The 13,360-nt window shown below is 43.6% G+C and overlaps 1 protein-coding gene across 2 annotated transcripts in view; it reads left to right on the top strand.

The window, feature by feature from the left end:
- Nucleotides 1–13,360, top strand: part of LOC124787195 (flocculation protein FLO11) — a 628,869-nt gene that overhangs the window by 539,115 nt on the left and 76,394 nt on the right. For both annotated transcript variants that reach the window (XM_047254321.1, XM_047254320.1), the window contains exon 4: nucleotides 9,006–9,184. In XM_047254321.1, the coding sequence (XP_047110277.1) occupies nucleotides 9,006–9,184 (179 nt within the window). The remainder of the gene's footprint in view (nucleotides 1–9,005; nucleotides 9,185–13,360) is intronic.

Here is a 13,360-nt window from a genome sequence, read left to right as displayed (position 1 = left end):
TTGGCTAAATGAGCGGTGTAGCGGAACCGTGGGAAATCAGTTGTAAAAATATACGTGCGAACTGAAACGACGAATGAAAATTTGTACCAAGGCCGGGATTCGTACCCAAATCTCCTGCTCACTTGGCAGACGCGCTAACAGCTACGCCACCTCGGACTAACACAACTGCACGGACTACAACTCAATCCAAATTCCCATTCACACCTCAGTCCACTTTGTATTCCCATAAAGTCGAAAAGCATTGCAGTGACTCTTCTACTGTGTTAGAGTAACACCCTAGCATCAAACGAAACGGGGGATCCTGCCTGAAATTCACTGTGCCAGAGTGGCGTAGAGGCTAGCGCATCTGCCTAGTGAGGAGGAGACTCGGATTCGAATGCCGACCGTGATGCAAATTTTTGCTGCAGTCTGCATATATACATCATAGATGTTTGATACTTGCAAAGGTCTCTAGAACAATACAGTTTCATTTGATTAAAACTTCTACAAGTGTATGAGCATTCTGTAATAAATAACTCCGCGCTGTAGATTCCAGGAGGGGGCTGGCGGGGGTGAGAGCAAATGCCCTCATTCGCCACCGCTTTTTCCTTGCAAACTCTTGAGATCACAACGAGCCTTGTGTAAATAGTGTAGGTGTTGCACAGAAAGCGAAATATGAGGGTTTTATTTAGACCCACCAGATGCGAGGCTTCAGGCTCTGGGAAGCATAATGCCAACGTCTCAATGTTTTTCGCTCATCTTCAGCACTATTCTTTTACATTATTGGATAACAAATGTTGCTCTAGTATGATACGCTTCTGAAGCATTTCCGAGACATCGAAATTCAAAGTTGTGCCAGACTCTTGAATTCAGTAAGAGAGCGCCAGCCGTCGAGCAGTTGTATTGGCGCAACCGGCTAAGGCGGCAGATTACAGTCCTGCACGTACTGCGTCCTAGTCTCGTAGTTTTTTCCTGATTTCCCACCAAACGCTTGTATCGCTACAGAGGAACATATTTCTTCGGAAACGAAAGGGAATGATGATGGTGGTGGTGGTGATCATCGTCATCATCATCGTAGTCGTACATTCGTGGTAAGGTGTAATCAGGATCCTTGTTGAAATGTGTTTATCGCTATATCTATGTGTGTGTCGCAGTGAATTGGTGCCGGACTACATTCGTATTTAGTGTGCACTATATTGATATTGATTTTTGAGCACCGATAATTATCAGCAGTTCTCATATTTGCGGAATGGATCGGTGTTGTCTGCATTCCTACCTGCTGTGTTACGTACCGCATCATTTCGATACCAGAAGTAACTGAGCTGTTAGTCCACACCACAGGACGCTCTTTCGTTTATGCACACTGTAAAGATACGTTTACTTCGTTCTTGAAATGCAGCCACGACTAGTTCCTTTAACAGCGATTATAAGAACAGGAGGATTTGGCGAAAGATTAGAAAAATAAATCAAATATCGCTTGCGCTAATGCCGCGGCTCGGTGGTTGGTTCGTCGACAGGGTCACAAGTCTTTGAACCTAGATTCCTTCAACACCCGTTAGAAGCGTGTGATACTACATCATGGCACGATCGCGAAAAGTTCATTGAGAGATAAAATTGTCTAGAATGGTGTTTCTCCTACCGGCTTGTACCATTCTCATCGCACATTATCGAGGGTGTTATTTCTGGAGAACTCACGCTAACCGTCTGGTCCTCATCCGTTACGTCAGCTATTAATAGCTAACAGGAAAGGTGCGTAGGGTATTTTTAGACCATATATGTATAAAATGTGCTATCGTACCTCTAATGTATCAAAAGCTTCTTTTCTGTACCATAAAGATGACCACTTTACTGACACGTTTCTCAGTTTACAGCATATGATGACTTTTGCGCACGCCCGTTTCAAACTAAGCACAACACCATATTAAAAATATTGCATAGTAAACACAGACATGCAGTGTTTTTCTCCTCTACTCTTCGTGCTTAGATATCTCACTTTCCACTAGCTTCGAGAATGTCATCTTCGCATAGACAGCTAAAGCATGATTCATCATCCGACTGAATTAGGACCTTATTCTTCGCACAGAAGCGTACAGAAAGCCTCTCTTCCCGCGCTCTTTCCGTAAATTGTATTGATAAAAATAGTCCTCTACAAGTTATTTCAGTGTTTCGCGGATTATAGAGCTAGTATTTGTGTGTCATCTTACCTGCTATAATTCACGTCATAAATGACAGTTTTATTTGCTAGGTTTCTCACATCCTTTTTAGATACATTGAAGAATGAAAATTAAGAATGATAACGTAAAACGTTTAGTGCCCAACATTTATTGAGTCCTTTGCAGGTCTGCTTGAACCGACTGGCGGCGCACATCTACATTTGTTTCGTGCCCCAGAGAATTTTCAGATCCGTAGGAGCTGAGATTGTGATGACGGACGCGTCATTTCAAAAACTATAATGAGTCCAGAAATCGTCTTGCACTCAGTAGTAACAACCGGACTTGGGCACTGTAACCTCTCGAATTTCAGAGTGTCCAGAAAGCAAGCCGAGGCGGAGGGTAGAGCAGATTTGTGGGGAGGGGGGAGAAATGGGGGGTGGCTGCTGTAGTATTTTGATACCGAGATCCTCTGCCCCATCGTAATCTGGTGCTTTCTCAAAGATATCCATTTTCGCACAGTGGGGAAGGGCCGCAACGGTGTCCCCCTGCAAGGCGCTCAGTGCCAGGTACGGAGGCTGCGCAGGTTGCCGCTATCTTACCTTGAAGGCGCAGCCTTCTTCTTCCAGGTAGTGACGTAATTCGCGCGCACACACCATCACTACGCCACCTTACTTGTTCTTTGCTTTACGTGCGTGTACTGTTTCCACAGAAGATGGAACAAATATGCGGAATCTCCTGTAAACATAGGTGAGTCCTTAACATATGACGTTAGCCCACTGCTGACTGAAGACAAGAGATGGAGCAGAGATTTCCTGGAAGACACACGGTTGCCTGAAGGTCACACTTCCATTCATTCATCCATTCATCGCTTGAACAGATCGTCTTTTACTTAGATACGCTGTCTTTCGCTAACCGTGTTGTATGGACAAGTAAATTATTTTTGAAAACCACTGGACCGTAAATTGATGTAATTGTTAAATCGTATTATAGTTCGTTGCTGTTACCGATTTCGAACAGTTTATCTTCCTAAATTTAGTGGCTGGTTTCACTATTTACTATCCCTGCTCATTCACCATATTGATTTTTATATCTTAGACTTTCCGATAAGATTACACTGTCGTTAAGTAACTTGTCGTTTCAGTATCGTAAGTACCAGTATTGATCTACGACCAGACACATCACAATCCTGTAATGCATCCGACTTAAACCAACCATAGGACAGCGGTTAATTCTGGGAAACTGCTTCAGTCAGTTGTAAATATTTATAATAAATAAACATGGGCTCCTGTGATAACCAGGTAAAATTTACAAAATTTGCAATTAATCATGCAAAGCATTTCTTTCCGTCTTGTTCCCAGACGAACTGCTGAGCACTATTATATCGTTACAGCACGGGAAATATGGACAGAAACGGAATACAAAGATAGTTATCTGGAGCAAGCAAAAATAAATCTGGACATATGAATAGGGTTTTTTTTCTATTTTTCTTCAGCAATCTGTGGCTGAATGGCGTAAGGGGGGAAAATAGTGTGCGCCAACTTACCCGGGAATCTAGTAAACTATCTTCTGTGTGAATTAATGTTTTAACTATTTGTGATGTGACCCTGAGATGGAGTTAGGGAACCAGGCTGTCACTCACAGATACGAGTGTGGTAAATCGCCTAAAAAGGACGCTATGGTTGACTGGTGTATCAGGCTGGAGACTCGTTGATCTGTCGTGTTAACTGGATTCGTATGTGATTTGTGATTAATGTACCCGCTCCCCCCCCCCCCCCCCCCTCTCTCTCTCTCTCTCTCTCTCTCTCTCTCTCTCTCTCTCTCTCTCTCTCTCTCTCTCTCTCTCTCTCTCTCTCTGCTATTTTATTAGTGACAACCTTTGTGTTGAAGAAAAAAAAGAGGATAAAATTTTTCGAAGAGAATAAATAAAGTTTTCAAGTCAGTGCATTGTCGTCAAATCTTTTACTGACGGCCAACATAATGGAGCACGTGACGGGAAAGGCGCCAGTGCATTTGATCGCAGTCGCATTGTGGGTGCCGACCTAAGGAGCACCTCATCTCCAAGCCCTGGCCATCATGTCAAGGCCGTACCGTGAGTATTGCGATTTGGAGACAATTGCTGGCGTCAAAGTCAACTGCCGTAGGCAAGAAGGTGTTCATGACAGTGGTCGACTATTGCGGAGTGTAACTGTGGATAGACGCGGTGCATTCCAGCAAATGCTTTGGCGTTTCAATCCTGGACGACAACTGGTGACGATCCGTACCATCCGGAACTACTCCTTCGTATGGGATACAGAAATTATTACCCCACACGTCAACTTCTGTTCACAGCTCTCGTCGAGGAAGACTGTCAATGGTCTATAGAAGCGTGGAAAAAGGTAACCTGGACTGAGGACGACGACATGAAGCGGTGGACCCTACTTACAAATACTCACTGTTGAGACTAGTGGTGACGATGTTTTCGTGTGGGTGATATTTACATTACGTGATAGGGAGCCCTGATAAAGCCCATTGTCTCTCACCGGCGAATGATACATGAACCTATGCATATGTAAATTAATCCTGACATTATTTCAGATTAGCACTGCTTCTTGTCATCTGCCCATGAAAGGAAATGTTAAAGAAGAATATTAAACACTTCGTATTATGTATTTTGCAGATGAATACGACCGTAATTGTCTGTGAGAACAGTGCTGAATAAAATCTATCTTGAGTCACCTACTGGTATTTCCAAACGACTGGATTAGGAAATTATTATAATTAATGCTTAATTGTATTATAAATCTCTGCAGTCGTAACATTTATGTAAAGCCACCACCGCAACATGACACATGTAGAGCCCATTATACCTGTCACCACATCAGAGGTCTTCGATCTGAAGGTTCAAGAAAAATGTATTAACTCTTTCGAAGTGCTTCGACTAAGAATTTCTTGAGATCGGATGCTACCATATTTGCATAGGTCTGTTTCGCGCTAACTTATTCCCATATTCCTTGACCGAAGGCAGCAGGTTGGCCTTAGTGCGCTTTGAAACAGTTTTTGTTCTTCTTGTGAGAAACGTAAATTCCCAAAGTCCCTGTGAATTGCAACGTCCACAACTTAGGGGATTTAAAAATGCACGAGTCTAGTATAAACAGTGTTTTTGAGGTTCCAAAACGGACAACAGAATAGAGGTATAACTTGGCACTTTGGCTGAGGAGTATCTGTCATTAATAATATAACAGTATAGTTTCTCAATTTACTTAATTATATAGCGTATGGTTTACATGATTTGAAATAGTATGTAAAAATAATATGCATAGAACAGATTGATAAAATTTCAGTGTAAATAAAATTTTAAAGTTGAGACCACTAACCTAGTGTAGTAAAGAGTTTGAATCTTCGGAGAAATAACATGGTTCTCCTGGGTATGCTGTAAGGCAACCGCTGACAGTGTGGTGTACTGTTTCTCAATGTAGCTGTTAAAAGCACGTAGAGTAATGCATGGAAAACAGTAAGTAGACAGGAAAAAATAAAGAACCTGGACTACAACAGTTTTCTTTGTACTTCCAAATTGGAGGTTCAAACTAATTTATCATTTTCCTGTTGTTGACATTTGGTTCCTAGGACAGTGAGAATTGCTGTAGAATGTTATAAATCACAGGCACAAGTAAATTTTTGGAAAACGTCTGTCCGGTAAACATGATCAGTAGAATTCATAAAATAAGATCAGCGCTATTCTTAAAACTGACTTATGTCTACATGAAAATGCTGAGAAAATGCTCTGCTATGCTGAATAAACCGTCGTGAGCAACGACGGACCCTCCGTATTAAAGTTAGTGGGGAAATTCTGAGAGATTGTCGAGGTTTACTGTTCTGAGAATGTTGCACAAAAGCTAGTAGACGTTAACCGACTTTCCTGGGAATGTATTTGGCACTCAAACGCATGACCTTCTGCTTATGGTCTAGAGGTGTACAAATTCCCCTTGCAGCCTGCTTGCCCCTAGCTCCTCTGCAACCATTCATGCAGGTCAGCCTGCGGCGAGGCAAACACAAGAGTGCGCGTGTACTGAGGCATAGTGGTAATGCGGCCGACTTGGGCTCCCGCAGACCCGGGCTACCTAAGTTCCCGCAGGCCTACCAAGCTTCACGGGACCGGCTCAGCTTGCTGCGCCTGACAACAGGTTGCGCTGTCAAGCTGCCGTGACTAGAGTAGCCAGGTAGTTAACCCACAGTTCATTTATCGCAACGGTGGGGGCAGCACAATGAATAGGTCGAACTTTAGTGAGACTGAAAAAAAAATTGACAACTGGCGAATACATGCTGGTAACGAAACAGAGCACAAGTGCCGCATGGGAAACGTTTTCGTGTGTTTATGAGGCCGCTTCAAATAAATCGGTAGGTGTGTCTCAATGCAAACTATGTAAAAAGCTCTTAAGTACTTATTCGGGAACCTCGAGTATGTTACGACATGTGTGCAAATTTGACAAGCAGTTCCCTCACTCCGTAAATATCTTGAAAGAGGACAAAGATTCAGTGGCCGAAAAGTGCGCCGAAATGTGTGCTAAGGACCTGAGACCATTTTAGCAGTATAGAGGGAGAAGGATTTCATGGTAACCCGCAAACGATGTCAAAATCTTTTGTAAGGTACTCTATTCCCTGCACTGTCCGAAATATTATGTAGACAGTGATGTTCCTCTTGATGGTCAAGTGTGCAAAATTTCTTCAAGATCGGAATAAAACTGTAGGTTGGTGTAGAAGTGTGTAATTAAAGTACCCTCCGCTATGTACCATTTAGAATTTTAAGCAGACAGCGCCCTTCATCCTGCTTTGAATATCAAGTGTGCCAAATTTCATCAAGATCGGAATGAAAACGTACAATTTGTCGAATTCCGTTAGGTAAAGTAACCTCTGCCATGCACCCTACGAAATTTTATGTAGACTGTGACCTTCCTCTTGCTTTCAAGGTATAGTGTGCAAAATTTCATCAAGATTGTATGCAATACAAACACACGGACACAATGAAAACGCACTTACAGTTTTTCTCAAATTTTCCAATTTTTCGGTCGATTTCCCAAAAATTTTATTTCAAAAAAACCTTGTCCTGAGAATTACGAAAACAGCAAAAAAAAAAGCCGAATTGGTCCAGCCGTTCTCGAGTTTTACGCTTATCAACACATTTGGCAATTCATTTTTATTTATATAGATAATAAGCCCGAAATATACGCGCAAAGGAAGAATGTACAAATAAAACCCAATATTTTTTGACCATGTTGGGGTTTGTCTTTTGGTGCTCAGGTAAAATAAAAACTTTTAGTTAACGTTCATAATACGATAATGACGCGCGCAGACTAAACGGCTGCGTAGCGTAGCTCAGCAGTTATATGAGCAGGCAAGCAAGTTTCCCGCAGCCTGCCCAGGTTCGGTTCTGCATGGCTTGGCTGGGAGTGAAGCAGCCTGTCCGTTCTGTTGACAACGCGCGGCGGCCTGCCCGCCTGGCCACCGGGCAAGCATGGGCGGGTTAAAAGCGGAACATGTACACCACTGTTATGGTCGGCACAGTGTTGTGTACATACATCTGGACAAGCACTGGTTTTATCCTTTTACACCTGCACGTGTACTAACACCATAAAACCCTGATGCTGGGTAATATTTGCTTCCGTGAACATTGTCTGGCGCACGCAGGTACAGAAAGCGGCAGGTTTTGTATTTCATACAAACCATTGATTCTCACTGGCAAAATTACGTGACAAATAATATGTTTGAGGTCACGTCCGTCTTTTCGTACTTAAAATCATTTGTTGTAGCCTGATAAATTTCAGCTTTCTGAGGCCTCCTGTGAACCGAGCGGTCTAAGGCGCTGCAGTCATGGACTGTGCGGCTGATCGCGGCGGAGGTTCGAGTCCTCCTTCGGGCATGGGTGTGTGTGTTTGTCCTTATGATAATTTAGGTTAAGTAGTGTGTAAGCTTAGGGACTGATGACCTTAGCAGTTAAGTCCCATAAGATTTTACACACATTTGAACGTGCCTTTTCAGTTTAGAAATTGATGGATAGGTTATTTTAATCCCTCTTACAGTGGCTGGGTAACCTTTTTTTAATCAGTAATCAAGTCAGCCACGATTATCTGAATAGAAGTTCTACATTTTCGACTAAGTATCTATTTGTCTTGATACCATTTCTCTTGATATGTATATTTTTAAATTGAGATTCGGGTTTTCATTTAAGCAGTGTTCATCCATGTGTAGAGCTGTTACCTCTCGTTCCGTTCAGTATTTTATGTCATGGCTGTATTATTATAGAAAGCGTGAGGGAAGCGCATGGACTTATAATAAGCAAGTAGCTCTTATTCTGCCAGGGCACTGGAAACAAGTATCATCATGACTTTTCACTTTTGTAAATCTGAAACTTGCATACGACTTATGCAGCCAGCAGTAGAGACGTGTCGTAACGTAATGGCTTGCATAAAAAAACTTGTTTGTTCTTCTCGCTGTACTCCGGATACGATTTTGAAGTGAAGTTACAGTTGTCGTATCTTGTGTAAACGTTGCAGTGCACTGTGGCAGAATAGCTACGGCAATAGATTCATGTTCTGGGTGATCGTCACCGAGGTTTTCCTCAGTATTTATGGCGATTTATTGAATGATTCCTGCAACAATATCTGTGTCATTTCCATTTCGTAGCTCTGTCCAAATGAGCCAGCGTAGCTCTAATGAGTTTACCGACGGCCTGTCGCCGAACTCCAGCCTTCAGTCTTCCTCTGAGTCCCCGTTGACTTGTTGATATTTTCACACTGGGTTACGAAAATTGTCCCCGCGTTCTAGCTCCTGTAAACCTTTGAATACTGAGGTGTAGTAGTGTTGGTGTCGTTGGTACAGAGCGCCTGTGTGATGTTGCAGGCTGTCAAACTGGAGAGTGCGCACCCGAATCGCACGCGCTACCTGGTCGTGGTGTCGTGCACGGGCCGCGGGGACGCCGAGGAGAGCGCGCTGCTTGGCATCGACTGCAACCAAAGGACCACCGTGGGGCTGGTGCTGAAGGTGCTCGCCGACACCAGCATCACGCTCGACGGCGACGGGTGAGTTAGCCCTCTTACCCTTTTCTCGACTACCCGTGGCAAGCGGTTTATTCTCGCACCAAGTTCCGCTTGTCGCTAGTGGTCGTTTTTGATTACACATCAGCGCCAAAACTGCGTGCGCTTTGAGAGTTGTCTGCTGTGTGATTTCGCATCTGAACAGTGAAAGTGAAGCTATGAAGGACCATCCTTTTTACGAAAAATGTAGACATATTGGGTTGGTGTGTAAGTTCGTAGCGTTTTTCCGTAAGTTTAATAAACATAACAGATACATGAATAAAACGTTCTCGGTTTTCCAGCCGCGTCAATTCGAATAAAATCCTCGAGCTTTCGATGGCCCCGGCAGTCAGTGAACTCCTGACGACGATGGCGGAGATGGCCATCGAAAGCTCGAGAATTTTATTCGAATTGACACGGTTGGAAAACCGAGAACGTTTTATTCATGTATGCCGTCGCGAAAGACTCCGAGAACACAACAGATACATGTAACAGAGAGATTAGTCATCAACACTATATTCCCCTTTGCTGTTTACAGCAGTCTACCAACGCTGGAGTAATGATTCCACCACTTCAGAAATCGCGTGGTTTCGAGGCGAACAAGTCATGGAGCCGTGTTCGGATGGCATTTTCATCAGGAAAGGAAGTTCTTTGAAGGTCGCTCGATAGAGAGTGGAAAAGGTGAAAATCTGAGGGCACGAGATCAGGTGAACAACGTGAGTGCGGAACGAATTCCCAACCCAACTCCTGTATAGCGTTTTTTGGTCAGTCTAGCAGAATGCGGACGGACGTTATCGTGGAATACCATCACTTCACGCAGTCTTTCTGGTCGTTGTTCTTGGATTGCGTCTGTAAGACGTTTCAGTTGCTGACAATAAATGTCAGCAGCGATGCTAATACCTCAGGGAAGCTATTGGGGAAAAAAAAATGAGCGTACGGCATTGTGGGCCGGGAGTCCCCCATTCGGGGAAGTTCGGCCGCCGGGGGCAAGTACTTATTGCATTCGACGCCATATTGGGCGACTTGCCCGTCGGAGATGGGGATGAAATGATGAGGGGGACAACACAACGCCCAGTCCCTGAACGGAGAAAATCTCCTTCCCCATCCGTGAATCGAACCCGGACCCCTTGGTGTGCCATTCCGCTGCGCTGACCACTCAGCTAACGGGGGCGGACAGGGAAGCTATTCCTAGAACACCACACCGTCGCTATTCCAACAGATGCATAACATAATCTTTTGTCGATGCGCGCAGATGTATGTACGGGGAGTTGCTCCTTCGTTTGGGCACAAACCATTCCTTTCCTTTCCTTATGCCAGCATAAAGACACCATTTCTCGTCACCAATAACCAACCGTGCGGAATAGGAAAGGTCGGTGTTGATCACGAGCCAATTGATGGCGAGCAAGCAGAGATGCTCATAATGCTCATATGACCACCTGCTGATTTTTGTGATTTTCGTATAGAGCATGTGGTACCCATCCATGCTCCCGAGTTTTTGAACGTTCCCCATTGCATGAAAATGACGTAAGGTGATGGAATTGCAACGGTTCATCACGTCTGCCACTTGTCAAGTGCACTGGCGTGGATCATTCAGGATTAATACGTTTAATCGATCTACATCAAACCCGGAATGTCTTCCTGAACGTGACTAGTTACTGATGTCAAAACAACCCTCCTTAAAACGAGAAAAACATTTTCTTACTGTGCTCTGTCCAGTGGCATTACCACATACATGGCTCAAATGTTTCTGGTTGTCTCTGCTGCTGTCACCCCTTTATTGACTTCGAACAGAAGAGTATGTGGGAAGTGTTCTGATTTCTCCACTTGGCGCTTCAGTCAGGAAGCGCACCACTGCTACGGTCGCAGATTCGAATCCTGCCTCGGGCATGGATGTGTGTGATATCCTTAGGTTAGTTAGGTTTAAGTAGTTCTAAGTTCTAGGGGACTGATGACCACAGGTGTTAAGTCCCATAGTGCTCAGAGCCATTTGAACCATCTCCACTTGGCACTCCATTTTCTAGCGTCCACAGTTACACTGATATCTCCAAATGATAAAATGACAATGTGTAAACTCAAATAGCAACAGTGAACTGCAAATAAAAAATGGCGATCGGTAAATAAACCCATAGCAACCGGAACACCAATGTGCAATGAAAAACTGTACGAACGTATGTACCAACGCGAACAAAATTAAAGAGGAGAATAAGGTAAGTTTTGGCTTTTCGATGGAAGTGTTTAAACTAGTGTGTGCCATATACAACCCTTTCTAGTGCCTGTAGCGAAATCTATGGATGAAGTGATTGCGGCCATGCCGGTTTTTCTTTTTTTTTCTGTGATGGAAGGTACTGGACCTCTCGTTGTTCTGCTTGGTTAAAAACATTTTTTCATTAAAAGCTTTGTTTATAGCAGGTGCTAAATTTGAAGGCTAGCACTGTTAAAGGCATGATGGAGTTTCGGTGCTCACTGCACGGTGCACTGCCGGTGAGAATGTTACTTCAAAACAACGTACGCACTGAGACTCAACACTTGTGTGATGTTTTTGAACACCATCCTTAAACAGTTTTGTAAAGATACCACATCATTAACTGGGTAATGCAACTTTTCTTTTCTTTTACGGAGATTGTGCTTCTACAACCTCGGAGATCGTTTGACATTTGTTCGCATGTATGCTTGCATGAAAGGAGGTTCTCACAAAGGCAGAGTATGAGCCAACTTTTATTAGACTCCACTCCACATAATGGGTTCTTGAGCAAACTTTCTTGGCTGCATATATGCGTGCCTGCGTACTTTTCTCGTCGTAGCGCGCATCAGTCAGTTGCGCAGAGAACGTAGATGTGTTTTTCCTTAGCTGTTTCCATTAGTGTGAAGGTTTCTCTGCAGTCGTTCTCTTAACTTGTTAAGTGCTGTATAAATAACTGATTAGAATAGCTCCGTTACCGGTCAATCATATGATGAAATCGTTTCAGTCTGTTAGATTATTTTAAATGGACGCGATCGTGTTTCGTATTTGCTTTGCAGTCGTGGTATGGAAAACATTCTTTATGTAGTTATCATAGTCTGTCAGGATTTCGGGAGAATGAGTAAAAATGCAAATTTCCGATAAAGAACCTTATCGCTTGTTACAGAGTATTCAGTTAGTACTAAGCCGTGAGAACCTGCAGGAAATCAGTGGATAGGTCATCTCCAGCGGCACAGTGGTGCGTCGTTAATATCTTAGTGAGAATCTAAAGCTGTTTATCTGTACTTGTAATATCTCACCACGCTAGTCAGTGACGTTTCAGTGGAACAGCTGACTCAGAAGAGCAGATCGTGCATGGCTCATTGAGATTAAGATAGCCAGTGTTTTGCATTTATTATCAGACCACCGCTAGCCGACTGCAGTGCCAACTGAGGGATGGTATTGTACATTATAACAGCCAGTCGGTCTCACTGCGGAACACGTGTATATTTCATGAGCAGCTTGCAACACTCGTGTTCTTCCTGTTGGTCTGTTGCCGCCTCCTTCCAGCGTCCTCTTGCCCGTTTATCGTTTTCCCACAGCCACGGAACCCAACACCGCCGCCTTGGGCAAAAGCTGCGGTGCCTTACAGCTCTATCCAGTTATTCGCTATCTGGTGCAAGTTCTTGGGGGATTACATATAGAAATGGTTTGTACAGATAGTCGGCAGACAGAAGGGTGAAATAGCGCTGCTGACGTGAATGAAGACCAAACAATAATGTCCCGAAGAGTTCAGTTTGCGTACAGGCATTAAGCTGTCCCGGAAATACCGGAAAAATTGAACCTACGGATACCGGATGTTGCCTTCATCTCCCAACAGTTATATGGTAGCTTGTAACGTCAAATGTGCGCAAACAAAACAATAACAGGATTTTTTTGTGCCTGTATGATTTTTTGGAATGAAGATTGGGTTGCCCAACTGATCTGTAGTTATCTCAAGGTCTAGATTAGTTTGTTTGTACGTTTTGAAGCAGGTGAATGTTAATACGAAATTTTATTGTAGTGATGCACAGACGATAACGTAGCCTGAAGTTTACGTTAGACTGAAAGGCGACGATTTGGTTGAGAATCGGAGAAGTGGAATCAAAGGTCACATTTAATCCAAAATAACAACCAATTCCGGTAACTACATTTCTCTCATTCTGACGAGTCTCTGTGTTAAGATATAAAGAATCGCATTTCCC

This window comes from Schistocerca piceifrons, chromosome 1, assembly GCF_021461385.2.
Source record: "Schistocerca piceifrons isolate TAMUIC-IGC-003096 chromosome 1, iqSchPice1.1, whole genome shotgun sequence".
NCBI classification, from domain to species: Eukaryota; Metazoa; Arthropoda; class Insecta; order Orthoptera; family Acrididae; genus Schistocerca; species Schistocerca piceifrons.
The sequence above is the reverse complement of the archived record's forward strand: the minus strand, read 5'-3'. Positions and strand labels throughout refer to the sequence as shown.